The 17,518-nt window shown below is 37.9% G+C and overlaps 1 protein-coding gene and 1 pseudogene across 1 annotated transcript; one reads left to right on the plus strand and one right to left on the minus strand.

Annotated features, from left to right (window-relative positions):
- Window positions 1-1,620: 1,620 nt before the first annotated feature.
- On the plus strand, window positions 1,621-2,399 carry LOC126589193 (G-type lectin S-receptor-like serine/threonine-protein kinase LECRK4; annotated as a pseudogene).
- Window positions 2,400-13,818: 11,419 nt separating this feature from the next.
- On the minus strand, window positions 13,819-14,508 carry LOC126591618 (histone H3.2). Its single transcript, XM_050257376.1, has one exon. The coding sequence runs from the start codon at window positions 14,393-14,395 to the stop codon at window positions 13,985-13,987; it is 411 nt and encodes a 136-aa protein (XP_050113333.1). The 5' UTR covers window positions 14,396-14,508; the 3' UTR covers window positions 13,819-13,984.
- Window positions 14,509-17,518: the final 3,010 nt, after the last annotated feature.

Below are 17,518 nucleotides of genomic sequence, written 5' to 3' on the forward strand. Positions count from 1 at the left end.
GTTTTCAGCTGCCGTACAAACTTCATTCACATTGGTAAGAGTAGCAGACTTTGAATTCAAAAAGAACAGCAGCCGCAGTCTCATTACACAAAATTGCAGCTGGATATTACTCCTAAATCCTTCCGTTCATCGTCTCCCTCAGACGGTTTTATATGTTCACTCTGATTTGGTTTTGTTGCTACCAATTTGATTCTACTCTATGCAAGCAGATAAAACTTGCATCATTGGAATCCTCCTAAAAAAAAACAGATGAATTGCCCTTATCCAAACACTGCTTATACAAATTACAATCCATTAGCTAATATCAGCAGGATCCTGATAGGTTCATAATTCACTTACATTGTACTAGTTTTAATTAATTTGCAGGAGAGAAGTGATTCAAAAGGACATATTTCTTTATTTTATCTATTTTCAGCTTTCAAACAAACTTTTGGAGACGGTCCAACGGCCCACTATTAATTAACATCAATACTGACCTTAATTTAACCACATGTGCAATCCAATAGGTCTGGTTTTATACAAAATTAAGGCCTCAAAGCAATTAGTAGTCGAACTTTTCAATATAAGGGGATTTAATTTCATCAAGTTTCCGATGTTGCCATGTGGGACATGCTTCAACACACTTAATTAGTTTAAGCAGAAAATACATTTCTTTGTGTGTTTCCCACAAAAGGCCGTTTCTCCATAATCTGGTCATCTTGGAGTCGAAGTACGAATCGTGCCGTCAGCTGCTTTGAAGTGGAAGAGTATTTTTCCTGTTGGTCGAGTGACTTCCATTGCTGAAAATACAGAACCGAGTTATAGCGTCGAAGAAGAAGATTTGAAGGCTCTCCCGATTTTTCCATGAAGTATGCGACCCCAATCCTTGAAGAAGACATCCAAGACTTGGCCAAAAAATATTTTTCCGAAATTTTCTAGACCAAGAAAAAACCCTAAAACGTGCCTACAACCTGACTGATGCGCTATCTATCTAGTCAAAGTAGGATTTCTACAGTACTCTTTTTGTTTGGATTTCCTTTTATTTTAAGGTTTGTTTTGCTTTGTGCCAAATGTTCTGACCCCACTCATCCGACGAAGCTTTGTTCTTCTAGTATCCCAGAGTTCAACCAGGAGCAAAATGATCCTTATCGAATAATGCAATTACAATGTTGGCTGTAAAGACCTTCTAACTTTCTCCTTGAACAACCAACAAGAAGTTTGTCATTCATCTCTCGAAAATCTGAATGCTCAATTAAAGCAGGCCACCCAACAACAAAATACAATAATGCAAGCTTCCATCACCAAATTCCCCAGCCAACCTGAAATAAAATTCGAGTCCAAAACAATTTTGGGTTCAAATCTGTGTTCTTTTAGCTATGAAGAGATTCAAGAAGATACTAACGGATTCAAGAGGTAGCTAAAAGCCATATTGGTGCTGTTGTTTCTATACGAAACTTGTGTGAATTTGGTTAGAGGCAGCTATCCTGACATTATACTTTAACTGAACTGCAATTCTGCCTCCTTTATAGCAGCATTCCTTTCCAAAAAAAAGGGGTAAGAGAAGAAAGTTAGTGCTCATGGACCTCCTTGTTTTGTTGAGAACTAGGACAGGGTGCTTTTGGAGTTATTTACAAAGGGGTAATGCAAATTGATTCTGGTGTCGAATTAGTGGCAGTGAAGAAGGTAAACTATGTACTGCACGACATTGAGAAGGGTTTACAACATAATTGAATGTCCTTGGTCAGATACATCACAAGAATCTGGTTCACCTTTCCGGATATTGTGATGAGGGACTAGTTTAAAAATTCTTGAGAAATGGCACATTAGAAAGCTTTCTTTTCGCTGAGGTGAAACCAAGTTGGAGACAACGAATTGAAATTGCTTATGGAGTTGCCAGAGGACTTCTTTACTTGCATGAAGAGTGCATCACGCAAATTGTCCAGTGTGATATAAAGCCTGAGAACATACTTCTCGATGATTATTACAATGCTCGGATCTCTGATTTTGGATCACCAATTTTGACAATGAATCAGAGCCAGATTCATATTGCCATTCGGAGAGCAAAAGGTTATGTTGCATGTGCACATGAGTGGTTTCGTATCTTGCGAATCACTATCAAAGTTGGCGTGTACAGCTTCGATGTTGTACAGCTAGAGATCATTTATTGTAAGAGAAGCGTTGATGTTGAAAGAAACTGCAAAGAGAGCAAATATAACAGATTGGGTGTAAAACTGCTAGTTAATGGAGAATTATGTGTTGTAGTAGATTATGAACCCCAGGCCTTTCTTGAACAATGGAAACTGCAAAAGTTCGTGATGGTTGCGCTTTGGTGTGTTCAAGAAGACCAATCTCTTAGGCCTACCATGAGGAAGGTTGTGCAGATGCTTGAAGAAAAGGTGGAACTACATGTTCAACCTTGACCGTGTCCATTCCCATATACCAGAACTGGTTAAAACCGGCGTTGTTTGGATGGCATGGCATCCAAACTGTGGGTTATCAATCTATTGTTAGTCGACTAATTTTTGGTTTGCTTTCCAAGTCTTGCTTTAGTTTATGATATCGTATCAAGAACTATAAAGTTTGCTACGAAACTGTGTGTTTTCCCAAGCGATTGGTATTGATGAAATTTGTGGCCTATCTCTTTTCCTGTTTAGCATTCTCGCCACCCTCTCTACTCCATTGTCTTCTCTTTGTAGGGAGGGCCTGAATTATGATCATGTTTATTGGCAAGAACTTGTTGAATATAGTTTTTAGCTGCGAGCGCAACTCCATCCACATTGGTTAGAATTCAAAATGAACTTCTGCAGTCTGAGACGACCTTGTCTTCACTGCTTTGTGAAAACAATGGCCATGGCTTTTGCTTCTGCCAATAAAAATTCCAGAATGGAAAGTATTCTCACTGCAGGTGAAGAGCCTGCTTGGTGGTTTTCAACTTACAGTGATTTTGCGTTCAGGTTTCGAGTACTTAACAGCGATGTCTTCTTGCTTGCCATATGGTATCAAAAGATATTACTACAAACGCACAACTTTGGTCTTATCGAATTATAATGGCATCCGAATTTTGATTTTTCAGTTAGTTTTTTTCCTTAGGAACTCAAAAATGCAAAAATTTGGTCTTATCAAAACATAATGGCATCATATTTAATTTTCAGTTACTTCTTTTTTCCTTATGAACTCAAAACGCACACATATTTGGTTTTGTCAAAACATAATGGCATACCCTTTTTTGGCATCTTTCGTTGGTTCAATCTTTATTCTCTGTGGAAAACTCGTGAAATTACTATCGTAACCTATTGAAAATACACACAAATTTGGTCTTATGGTAACATAATGGCCTTAGATTTTCATTTTTCAGTTACTTTTTTTTCTTATGAACTCAAAACACACGATTTGGTCTTAGCAAAGCATAATGGTCTTCCCTCTTTTGGCATCTTTCGTTTGTTCAATCTTTATTCTCTATGGTAAACCACATGAACTTACACTTACACTCATGAAAAAACATACAGATTTGGTCTTATTGAAACATAATGGCCTCAAGTTCTATGTTTCAGTTACTCTTTTTCCTTGTAAACTCAAGATGCACAAATTTCTTCTTACCAAAAGGAAGTGTTGTTCCCTCTTTTGGCATCTTTCTTTGGTTCAATCTCTATTGTATGTGGAAAATAACTCATGAATTTATTGTTGTAACCTCTTGAAAATGCATAGATTGGTCTTATCGAAACATAATGGCCTCGTATTTTAAATTTTCAGTTACTCTTTCTACTTATGAACTCATAATCCATAGATTAATTCTTATCAAAACGTCTTCCCTCTTTTCACATCTTTTGTGGTCCATTATGAAATTGGCATCTATCATTAGATCAGTAGGTATCATGTGTGGAAAAACAAGAAGTTAATTTTTTTTAGTTACTCTTTTTCCTTATGAACTCAAATCCCATAGATTTGGTCTTATCAAAACATAATGGCCTCCCCTCTTTTGGCATCTTTCGTTGTGTAATATCCCACATCGCCCAGGGAAGTGATCCTTAAATGTATATTCTCATCCCTACCTAGCACGAGGCCTTTTGGGAGCTTACTGGCTTCGAATTCCGTAGGAACTCTGAAGTTAAGCGAAAAGAAGGCCATAACACTCCCAGGATGGGTGACCCATTGGGAAGTTACTCGTAAGTTTCCAAAAACAAAACCGTGAGGGAATGGTAAGCCCAAAGCGGACAATATCGTGCTACGGTGGTGGAACGAGCACTGGATGTGGTGGACCCGGGCCGAGATGTGACAAATTGGTATCAGAGCCAATCCCTAGCTGGAAGCGTGCCAACGAGGACGTCGGGTCTCTAAGGGGGGTGGATTGTAACATCTCACATCGACCAGGGGAGTGATCCTCAAATGTATATTCTCATCCCTACCTAGCACGAGGCCTTTTGGGAGTTCACTGGCTTGGGGTTCCGTATGAACTTCGAAGTTAAGCGAGAAGGAAGCTAGAGCATTCCTAGGATGGGTGGCCCACTGGGAAGTTGCTTAAGCGAGAAGGAAGCCAGAGCACTCCTAGGATGGGTGACCCACTGGGAAGTTACTTGTGAGTTCTCAAAAACAAAACCGTGAGGGAATGGTAAGCCCAAAGCGGACAATATCGTGCTACCGTGGTGGAACGGGCTCGGGATGTGGTGGACCCGGGCCGAGATGTGACACATTGCTTCAATCTTTATTCTTCGTGCAAAAATCTGAAACTAATGTACCGACATCCCAAGAAACACACACATATTCAGTCTTATCGAAACATAATGATCTCCATTTTTTTTTTAGTTATTATTTTTCCTTATGAACTCAATAACATAGGGATTTGTTCTTAGGGAAACATAATGCTCTTCCCTCTTTTGGCATCTTTCGTTGGTTCAATCTCTATTATTTGTGGCAAAACAAGTGAAATTACAGTTATGCTCTTGAAAAAAACACACATATTTGGTCTTATTAAAATGGCCTCAAGTTTTATTTTTCAGTTACTATTTTTCCTTATAAACTCAAAAGGCACGGATTTTATATTATCAAACTATAGTGGCGTTTCCTCGTTTGGCATCTTTCATTGGTTCAATCTCTATCCTATGTGAAAGATAAATAGTGAATTTACTATTGTACCCTCCCAAAAAATGCGCGAATTTAGTGATCTTATCGAAACATAATAGCCTCATATTTGAAATTTTCAGTTATTCTTTCTCCTAATGAACTCATAACGCACAAATTTATTTTTTTTCGAAACGTCTTCCCTCATTCGACATCTTATGTGGTCCATTATGTATTTTGCCATCTTTCATTGGACCATTATGTATTTTGGCATCTTTTGTTGGACTAGTAGTATTAATTGAAAAAACTTGTGAACTCCTCTTGAAAAACGCATAGATTTGGTTTTATCAAGACAATTGCATCACATTTTAATTTTTTTGTTACTTTTTTTCCTCATGAACTGAAAGCCCACGGATTTGGTCTTATCAAAACATAATGACCCTTACTCTTTTGGCATCTTTCATTGGTTAAATCTTTATTCTTTGCGCAAAACTCGTGACACTACCCTTGTACTGGCATCCTGAGAAAACGCACAAATTCAGTCTTATCGAAGCATAATGACCTGATTTTAATTTTTTAGTTACTTTTTTTCCTTATGAACTCAATAACACACGGATTTGACCTTATCAAAACATAATGATCTTCCCTCTTTTTGCATTTTTTCGTTGGTTCAATCTCTATTCTCCGTAGTAAAACACGTGAAATTACAGTTATGCTCTTGAAAAAAACACACAAATTTGGTCTTATTGAAATGGCCTCAAGTTTTATTTTTCAGTTACTATTTTTCCTTATAAACTCAAAAGGCACAGATTTTATCTTATCAAAACATAGTGGCGTTCCCTCTTTTTGCATCTTTTGTTGGTTCAATCTCTATTCTATGTGGAAAATAACTTGTGAATTTACTATTGTACCCTCTCAAAAAACGCACATATTTAGTGATCTTATCGAAACATAATAGTCTCCTATTTTAATTTTTTAGTTACTCTTTCTCCTTATGAACTCCTAATGCACAAATTTATTCTTATCGAAACGTCTTCCCTCTTTCGACATCTTATGTGGTCCATTATGTATTTTGCCATCTTTCGTTGGACCATTATCTATTTTGGCATCTTTCGTTGGACCAGTAGGTATTAATTGATAAAACTCGTGAACCTCTTGAAAAAAAACGCATAGATTTGGTTTTATCGAAACAAAATTGCATCAAATTTTAATTTTTTTTTTGTTACTTTTTTTTCCTTATGAACTCAAAGCCCATGGATTTGGTCTTATCAAAACATGATGACCCTCCCTCTTTTGGCATCTTTCATTGGTTCAATCTTTATTCTTACACAAAACTCGTGACACTGTTGTTGTACCGGCATCTCAAGAAAACGCACAAATTCAGTCTTATCGAAACATAATGACCTGATTTTAATTTTTCAATTACCTTTTTTCCTTATGAACTCAATAACGCACGGATTTAGTCTTATCAAAACACAATGGTCTTCTCGCTTTTGGCTTCTTTCGTTGGTCCAATCAGTATTCTCCGTGACAAAACTCGTGAAATTACCGTTGTCACTTCCCAAGCAAGAATTCATCCCAACCTCCCTATATAACCCAACATGGTGAAAGCTAAGACGAACAAACATATCGACCATTCAAGTCATTTACCTTGTGTACCTCGCTCAACTCTCATGGTTTATATAATTGAGTTTCGAACTCAATTATTTCAGCGTTCTTTCACCATCCAACTTCTCCAATCCACTTCAATCAATCACATCACGGATTCATTCATGATGATCATCATCCTCCTTTATGATGAAGTCATGCCTAATGACGCCAGTCCGCAAAATCCCGACCCTCCAACTCCTGATATCCGAGAGTCCAGTCTTGCCAAGGGAGTCCACCGTCCGTCAGACAAAGACGACGGCCGTGGTGATCAAGAAAATGTTTCCATTGATGATGAGAATATTATTTCTCATCTGGGAGATGATGATGGACGGATACACAGCCTCCCTCAAGGAGGGGTGGATCGTGACGATTTTGTGGTGCCGTTCGATCACCGGAACAGAAGCACTCTGGTGGTGGGTCGTCATGATCACGAGGCAAACTTGAAATTACCGTTGTACACTAACCCATATTCTAAGCTCCTAGCAGAACGCTACGACAGAACAAAACGGAGAATAATCGTACTTTACCCAAATTCCCATTTCCGTCAACCTTCATCCCACCTTCAATTTAACATGTCATCCTCATTTCCCAAACTCCATTTCCGCTAAGCAAAACAATGGATCCGGCAGACCCGTCAGCAGCACCACCACAACCAGCAGCAGCAAACCATCTTGGTCAGTCGGCTGATCCACTCAGCTTTCACCGAGAAGCTCAAACCCCAACTTCACCAGTCCCGAGGAGCATGCCTATAACGACACTATCAAGGAGGGGCTGCAGCGCCACCACAACCAGCAGCAGCAAGCCATCTTGGTCACTCGGCTGATCCACTCACCTTTCACTGAGAAGCTCAAACCCCACCTCCACGGGTCCAGAGGAGCATGCCGATAACGACGCAATCAAGGAGGGCTGCAGCACCACCACAACCAGCAGCAGCAAGCCATCTTGGTCACTCGGCTGATCCACTCAGCTTTTTCCGAGAAGCTCAAACCCCACCTTCACCCGTCCCGAGGAGCATGCCAATAACGACGCTAGGAGGGGCTGCGGCCGCTTGATGTGGAAATTATTTCTCATCTGGGAGCTGGTGAGCGGATACTCAGCATGAATTCGGTCATATCAAAACATAATATCCTCGGATTTTAATCACAGTTACTCTTTTTTTTTCTTCTGATGAACCCCAAACGCACGAATTCGGTCATATCAAAACACAGTAGCCTCGTATTTTATTTGCAGTTATGCTTTTTTCTTCTGAACTCAGAATGTACTTTTGGTCTTATTGAAAACATAATGGCCTCATATTTTAATTTTTCAGTTACTGTTTTTCCTTATGAACTAAAAGGGCTCAGATTTTAATTTTCCTTATGAACTCAAAACACACAAATTTGATCTTATCAGCTACTAATTTTCTTATATACTCAAAATGCACAGATTCAATCTAATCGAAACTTCTTCCCTCTTCTAGCATCTTTTGTGGTCCACTATGTATTTTGGCATCTTTTGTTGGACCAGTAGGAATTATATGAGGAAAATTCGTGAAGTTACGATCGTACCCTCTTGAGAAAATTCATAAATTTGGTCTTATCGAAACAAAATGGCCTCAATTTTCTTTTTTGTTACTTTTTTTTCTTATGAACTCAAAATGCATAGATTTGGCCTTATCGAAATATAATCATCTTCCCTCTTTTGGCATCTTTCGTTGCATCAATCTTTATTCTTCAAGCTAAAATTCGTGAAATTACCATTGTATCGGGATCTTTAAAAAACGCATAGATTTGGTCCTATTGAACATAATGGCCCCACATTTAGAGTCTTCAGTTACTCATTCTCCCTAGAACTTGTAACGCACATAATTATTATAGGAACGTCTTCCCTCTTTTGGCATCTGTAGTGGTCCACTATGTATTTTGGTATCTCTCATTAGACCAATAGGTATTACCTGTAGAAAAAATTGTGAAATCACGGTTGCACTTCTTGGAAAAACGCATGGATGTTTGATCTTATTGAAACAAAATAGCCTTAGATTTTAATTTCTATTTTACTCTTTTTCATTATTATACTCAAAACACACAGATTTAGTCTTGTCGAAACATAATGGCCTTGGACTTTAATATTTTTCACTTACTCTTTCCTTATGAACTCAAAGCGTAATTATTGGTCTTAATTATCAAACATAATGCTCCCGTGTTTTAATTTTCAGTTACTTTTTTCCTTGCCATACTCATGGATTTGGGCTTATCGAAACAAAAAGATTTCGTGTTTTAATTTTTCAGTTACATTTTTTCTTGAACAACAAACATGTGAATTTAGTCTTATCGAAGCAAAAAGATCCCGTGTTTCAAATTTTCAGTTACTTTCTTCCTCGAACACCAAACACGTGAATTTGGTCTTTTCGAAACATTACTACCATTTTTTTTTATGACCTTGTTCTCTTAAGAACTCAAAACGCACAAATTCGTTCTTATCAAAACATATCGATCTCATGTTTAATTTTTCATTTACTCATTTTCCTTGTGAACTCACAATGTACATAATAGATCTTATCAAAACATCATGGTCACAGATTTTAATTTTCAATTCCAATTTTTCCTGGTGAACTCAAAATGCGTGGATTCGGTCTTATCGCAACATAATGGTCTTAGACTTTAATTTTTTTTCACTTACTCTTTTCCTTATGAACTCAAAACACACATTTTGGTCTTGTTGAAACATAACGCTCTCGTGTTTTAATTTATTTAGTTACTCTTATTCCTTATGAACTCAAAAAGCACAGATTTCATGTCTTAATTTTTCAATAACTTTTTTCCTCTAACGCCAAACGTATGGATTTGGTCTTATTGAAACAGAAAGATTCCCTGTTTTAACTTTTCAGTTACTTTTCCCCAAACGCCAAACGCATGGAATTGGTCTCATCAAAACATAAAGATTATGTGTTTTAACTTTTCAGCTGTTTTCTTCCTTGAATGCAAAATGCATGGATTTGGTCTCATTGAAACATAATGGCCACATATTTTATTTTTTTCAGTTACTCTTTTTTTTTATGAACTTAAAATGCACAGATTCGGTCCTATCAAAACAAAAGGGTCTTGTGTTTTAATTTTTCAACTACTTTTTCCCTTATGAACTCAAAACACACATATTTGATCTTATAAAAACATAATGGCCACATATTTTAATTTTGAGTTACTCTTTTTCCTTATGAACTCAAACACACACATATTCAGTCTTATTGAAACATAATGGACTCGGACTTTAATTTTTTTTCATTTATTCTTTTTCCTTATGAACTCAAAACGTACATATTGATCTTATCGAAACATAACGCTCTTGTTTTAATTTATCAGTTGCTTTTTTTTATTATGAACTCAAAATGGCAAGATTCCGTGTTTCGGATTTTCTGTTACTTTTTTCCTCTAACGCCAAAATGAATAGATTTGGTCTTATCGAAGACAAAAGAATTATGTGTTTTAATTTTTCAATTGCTTTTTTTCCTTAATGCCAAACGCATGGATTTGGTCTTTGTCAAAACCAAAAGATTCTCGTGTTTTAATTTTTCAATTACTTTCTTTCTTCAACGCCAAACACATGGATTTGATCTTATCAAAACATAATGGCCACATATATTTTTTTTAGTTACTCTATTTCCCAAAACACAAAGATATGGTCTTATCATAACATCTCGTGTTTGAATTTTTCAATTACTTTTTTTTTTACGCAAAAAACGCATAAAATTTGTCTTATTGAAATATAATGATCTCAGATTTTACATTTTCAATTGTTCTTTTTCCTGAAACACAAAACACACATATTCGGTCTTATCATAACATCTCGTGTTTGAATTTTTCAGTTTTTTTTTTTAACGCAAAAAACGCATAAATTTTGTCTTATTGAAATGTAATGATCTCATATTTTAAATTTTCAATTGTTCTTTTTCTTGAAACACAAAACACACATTCGGTCTTATCGAAAAAAATGATGACAGGTTTTAATTTTTTGTTATTTTTTTCCATATAAATCAAGGTTCGGTAACAAAAAGGCCTCGGGATTTTAATTTTCTTTGTTGGTCCAATCCAATTTGTATTCTCCGTTACCAAAAAAAGAATTCATGAACTTACCATTGTGCCCTTGCGAGAAAGAATTCCTCCCATGCCTCTCTAATCTCTATATAACCTAGTAAGGAGAAGCCTAAGAGAACAAAACAAATATCGACCATTGAAGCCATTTATCCTGTGTTTCGCTCAACTCTCATTGTTTATATAAATTGAGTTTCGAACTTAATTATTAAGGTTTTCTTTCACCATTCAACTTCTCAAATTTTCACTTCAATCAATTGCATCGTGGATACATGCATGATCATTGTCATCAAAACTTGATGTCATCAAAACTTGATGTCCCTCGCCCAGGGAATCGATCATGTGAAGGAACAGATCTATGCCGGCCAACGTTCTGATAAAGAATTGGTCTGCCATAGTTGGTATTAGGTACAAATCTCCACGAGGTTTGAGCTCTTTCAGGTTTCACCGAAACCCCACCCCTTACCAACAGAATGGCGACGATGATGTCGAGGAGGAACTTCAGTAGAAGTTTGACGATATCGAGGAAAATATTATTTCTCAAATGGGAGCTACACACCGCGGATCAAATAATTGGTGCAATTGTCCAATATGCCTCGGAGTGTACGAGTCACCACAGCTAATCTCGGCTCACACCGGCGTTCACTACAGGGCCCTGAGCACTGCAGCAAACGCAATAAGATTCCGTCGGAAGCACAATAGGGAGATTCAAAACTCCAGCTTCTGGAATTTGACGACGGCAGTGTCCCTGTGGTGCCTGTAAATCCTACAAGCACCATGGCAAAGAAGAGAGGCCGGAAGAGGAAGATCAATCTTCTTGTTGATGCTGTTGCTGCTCTCTGTGGAGGAGTGCATCATTGGAATGGAACCAGTCTGGTGGTGGGTCGGCATGATCACGAGGCGAGTACGAACTAATTAGCAAAAGAGAGCTCGGGCATTAGGTATTGGTGGTGGTGTTGCTGAGCCTCAGTCCGGAAGAAGGGTGCACGATGACCATAAGGTGTCTTTGATGACTAGAGGACCAAAACCAAACCTCTCTGGTTGTGGCTGCAGAAGAGCATGCCGCTAGTACTTCAGGCTATGTCCATGAGTCCATAAGAACCAAGAAGAGAAGAGCTCGTGCAATGTCAGCACGACGACAGTACTTCCGGCTATGTCCATGAGTCCATAAGAGCGAAGAAGAGAAGAGCTCGTGCAATGTCAAGTTAGCACAACGCTAGTACTTCAGGCTATGTCCATGAGTCCATAAGAGCGAAGAAGGGAAGAGCTCGTGCAATGTCAAGTTAATTTGTAATGTTTATAAGTTAATTTGTAACAAATTGGTAGTCCATATTAATTAAATTTTCTCAGAACATTTTATCTCTTATTACCTTTTTACCAGTGCCATTCCAAATTACCGTCAAGAATTCCATTTTTTACTGCCCAAATAAGGGCACAATACAATTGGGAATTAGCTAATTAAGCACCATAGAATTTCGATTTATTATACCAAAAAAAAAACATAAAATTGCACTTACAAGATAAAATAAATTGTGCAGATGGAAATTTCATCTCCTTTTCATACCAAAACACTAAATCTAAAAACTTCATAGTCGTCGTCCCCTTGCCACTTCTCCTAGCCAACCTTCCTCCTTCCTCTTTTCATTGATCGTTGCATTTTTGTTTTTTGCTTTAGTATTTCCGTCTATAAGTGCCTTTTTTGATGAAGTATTAGTATCCCTTAGTGATTATTTTAATTTTGTGTTCATGTATTATGGGCTTCTAGTGTGTCTACTTCATTGTTACTGGTGGTTTTGTTAATGGTGCTGAGCACAAAATTCATGTTGGTATGGACACTCATTGGTTCCTTGCTAGTTCCTCTTTAAAGTTGGCACTGCTCGTTGTCAAAGAGTGTCCTCATGTTCGTTATATTACAGTTTTTGTGCACAAAATTTTTTCAAGCACCAAATCGCAAAGTGTTTGACCCTTTCACTCGGAATGGAGTTCATTTGGAGTGCCATCTCAATTTTCTGAGTTTGTGTGTAAACGATTTCAAGACTTGGATGCTTTCCTTAGCTTATTTTCAAGCATGTATCGCCCTCATATTTTAATTTCAATAACTATTTTTCCTTATGAACTCAAAACACACAAATTCGTCTCATCGAAGCATAATGGCCTCGAATTTGTTCGTTCAGTTACTCATTTTCCTTTTGAGCCCAAATACATAGATTCCTCCTTATCGAAACATAATAACCTGATATTTTAATTTTTCATTTACTCTTTCCTTTCACATATTCTGTCTTATCAAAACATATGGTTTCGGAATTGAATTTTCAATTACTCATTTTCCTTATGAACTCAAAACGCATAGATTCAACCTTATTCAGACATAATGGCCTCAGATTTTAATGTTTCAATTACTCTTTTTCCATGTGAGCTCAAAATGCACAAATTCAATCTTATCGAAATATAATGGTCATGAATTTTAATTTTTCAATTACTTGTTTTCTTATGAACTTAAAACACACAAAATCAACCTTATGATAACAGACTCAAATTTTAATTTACAGTTTCTTTTTTTTCTTTATAAATTCAAACACACATAACCAACCAAACGGCCCCCAAATTTTATTTTACGGTTTCTCTTTTTCCTTATGAATTCAAAACGCACAAGTTTGGTCTTATCTAAACATAATGGCGGTCCTCTCAAATTAAATAGAATTCATCCCAACCTCCCTATATAACCCAATAAGGTGAAAGGTTAGACACAAAAGATCGACCACTCGAGTTATCAACCGGTATTGAACATCGTTGTGGAGGAAAAGTGTTGTGGTGACTCGTACACTCCGAACCATGTCAGACAAGTGTACGAATCATTGAACCATCGATGCAAGCTGTACATCTAACTTCCTCTCCCAAATGAAAAACAATATTTGCAACATCAACAAAAACTGGGAGACAAGTAGATATACAGCTTGCCTTGATGATTGAATGATCCATACATGTCCGGCATAAAACGAGAGTGTACGACTTCACAACTCTTTGCCGCCCACATTGGGATTAAGACAACCACAACATAACTTCACAATTTAATTAAACAACTGCAAACGTTTCATTTCAAATCACGAAAAGATATACAAATTCAAGCCCAGCAGCTAATTCATGATTGTGAGTAACAATCAAATTCTTAAAACCCTAAATCAACTACAAGTTATCGAAACAAGAAACCCAAGAAATTGCGGATTTTTATTTTCTTAAGCCCTCTCGCCTCTGATCCTACGAGCGAGCTGGATGTCCTTGGGCATGATCGTGACCCTCTTAGCATGAATGGCGCAGAGGTTGGTGTCCTCGAACAGACCCACCAAGTACGCCTCCGCCGCCTCCTGAAGCGCCGCGACAGCACTGCTCTGGAACCTCAGATCGGTCTTGAAGTCCTGAGCGATCTCCCTCACAAGCCTCTGGAACGGAAGCTTGCGGATCAGAAGCTCAGTGCTCTTCTGGTACTTCCTGATCTCCCTCAGCGCCACGGTTCCGGGCCTAAAGCGGTGGGGCTTCTTCACTCCTCCTGTCGCCGGAGCCGACTTCCGGGCAGCCTTGGTGGCCAGCTGCTTCCGTGGAGCCTTGCCTCCGGTGGATTTGCGAGCAGTCTGCTTCGTACGAGCCATTTGGGATTGGAGTTGGGAAGATTGAAGGATTTGGAGGGATTTGGGATGTTTTGGGCTGTTTGTTTCTCGGGAAAATCAGTGAGAAAATGCGATGAATTTGTGAATTTTGAAGGATTTGATCGGATTAATTTATACAGTGGAAGAGTAGAAGAAGCGGCGAGTTTGAAATATTTGGGGAATTTGAAAATTTTGGATGAGGTAATACAGAGCGTTGATTTGTTCTTGTTATCAACGGTGAAGATTGTTTTTTGTAGAGTGAAGCGGATAGCGATCCGTGTGCTCCGCACGCTAGCCAATAGGATTTGTTTTTACAGCGGCTACTGGATTTTCAGTGCTTTTCGACTTTTAGAGTTGGCGAGTCACCAGTTTTCAGTATCGCTTTGTAACAAAAAAAAGTTGGGGGGTCAAGTTTTCATTTTTTTGGGTCAGATGGCGGGTCAAGTTTTGGGTGTTCTGCACATGGGCTGGACCGGAAAATTATGCAAATGTGAAAGGGGCCCAATGAGATGAGATTCATGGAACATGTGAGTTTAAACTTTAAGCCCAAAGATGGGGGAAGGGTTGAACTCGATAGGGGTAAGGGTTTGGACTCAGAAGGGAGGTGAGTTTAAATTCAAAATGCAGTGAGTTGAAAAGAATCAAAAGGTACTATAATCATCAGAACAATTCACTATTGTAGGCTAAGGAAAATACTTGGAGTAATAGATCTTCAAATTATCAATGACCTGACTCCCCCTTCTCCTCTTTCATCGTAGTTCATCTTTTCATTAAGAATCTCACAATTTTTTAGTAGTTCACGCGAACTGCTGCCATGCGTAAGAAAGAGAGAATGATCGATTGTTGACTAAATAAACTCGAACTTAGGGCATAATTGCATTCTTGTATGATCATTATTGTATTTGTATTGATGAGATAAGACAAATGTCCAAATGAAAATTGTTGTGCAATGTACTTTATCACAATGTCAAACGAAACTATCTATTGAATCGTGAGTCGTGAGAATCATTGATAACTTGATATATAGTCGTTCTTAATTGAGACATAATTTGAGTTTCATCTCGGAACATTACCGGGTTAGGAGTACTTGTGTAAGTTATTTGCGTACGTAATATATATTTTAAGTATAATTACTTGTTCATGGTTACATCATCACAGTTTTAGCCTTTTTCCAAATTAAACGAGATCGACTACATAAATTATTTCCCTCAATCTTAATTACTATAGCATTATCATTTTTGCAGACTTGTAGCAACATTTCATGTTGTGTTACTATCACATACAATAATATTTTTATTTTACACTGCATAATTTCTTTTCAACTTAGTTTTTAGGATTACGTACGGATCACTATCTAGTTTTTTAGGTGATTCTAATTTAGTCATAACTTTTTAAAATATTCCTAATAACTATGTAACTTTGAAAAGTGGTCGACGTATGTTAGCTTTATTAAGGATACTAATGTAAATACAATAGTTAGTTAATACTTAGAGATATAGTTCAATATTTGTTAATTAGTTTAGATATGTAGTTAGTTGGTTGGAGAGTAGTTGACAGTGATATGTGTAAATGAGTTGTATATATACAACTATCTTGTAATTTTATTCATTGAAATGAAAAGTTATTCTTTCTCAAACATGGTATCCCTCGCCTCTGTCTAACGACTCGATCCCCTGTCTTTCGCTACAACGTTTTCTGCGACTCTGCGAATCTTCCTTGCTAAGCTTCCATCTCCATGTAGCTTCTTGCATCTGAAACCCTAATTTCTTCTGTACTCTTCCATGGCGACATCGGCTTCTCCCTCTTCTGACTCTGATTCTCACCTTCATCCTCCTCCAATCATCGCTTCCAGCCCCAATCTCTCTACCACATCTCACGCTCCTTCCATCACGATCCAAAACATTGGATCTCTGGTACTGATCAAACTGACCACGACGAATTACTTGACTTGGAGTGCCTTATTTGCTCCAATTTTCCGTCGGTACAATCTTACAGGCATTGTTGATAGCTTGGTTCCTCCACCGCCTCAATTTCTCACTGATGCAACTGGATCTCGTGCTCTGAATCTAGCTTATGTTACCTGGTTTGAGAATGATCAGAACATTCTCATCTGGATCAACTCTACACTCTCTGATTCACTGATTCCTTACATTGTTGGAGTCACCTCTTCCAAAGAATTGTGGGCAAAATTGGAATCAAGGCTTACAACTGCTTCTCAATCGCACATTCATGAACTCAGATCTCATCTTCGCAGTCTGACTAAGGGAGATTCTTCTGCTGCACGATTCCTTCAACAAATTGAAGAAATTGTTGACGCTTTTGCCAGTGCCGGAGCTCCAATTGAATATTCCGAGCTAATTTCTGTCATTTCATGGACTTCCAGCTGAAAACGACTTATGTGTTAACGCAATTCAGTTTCACCTCGGTTCCACAACAATTGATGAACTTCATGGCCTTCTTCTTAGTAAGGAGATTCAATTAACGAATTGGAATAAAACATCTCCGTCTTCGCCATTTCAAGCCTTTAATTCCTCTGCTGGTCTTCTTCCTACGCCTCATTCTCAAGCTCTTATGGCAGCTCAACACTTCAATTCTCAAGGCCGTGGTCCAAATCGCAACAATTCTCAAACTCGAGGTTCAGTCTACACTCCTTGAAATTTTCAAGGTCGCAGCAATTTTCGATCTAATAATTTTCGCCAGAATTCCAAGCGCTGAGGCTATCACAATTATAATCGCGATGGTCGCTCCAATTTCTCCTCATCTGACAAAAAGACTTCTTGTCAAATTTGTCAACAATTTGGCCATGAAGCATTTGTTTATCCTTAGCGAATGAATCCAAACTTTTCTGGTCATTCTTCTCCCTCTACAATGGTTGCCAGTACAACTTCTTCTTCTCCAACTTGGCTTGTGGACTCTGGCACCAACACTCACATGATGAATTCGTATACCAATCTCCAGAATCCAGAACCTTACACATGCCCTGAGCAAGTTTTTATTGGTGATGGCAAAGGTTTGCCAATTCTTCATTCCGGATCCTCTCAATTACCTACTTCTTATTATAATTTTCAGCTTCGTAATGTGTTACATGTTCCTGTATTGAAACATAATTTGCTTTCTGCAAATCAA

The sequence above is a fragment of the Malus sylvestris genome, chromosome 11, assembly GCF_916048215.2.
Source record: "Malus sylvestris chromosome 11, drMalSylv7.2, whole genome shotgun sequence".
Lineage (NCBI taxonomy): Eukaryota > Viridiplantae > Streptophyta > Magnoliopsida > Rosales > Rosaceae > Malus > Malus sylvestris.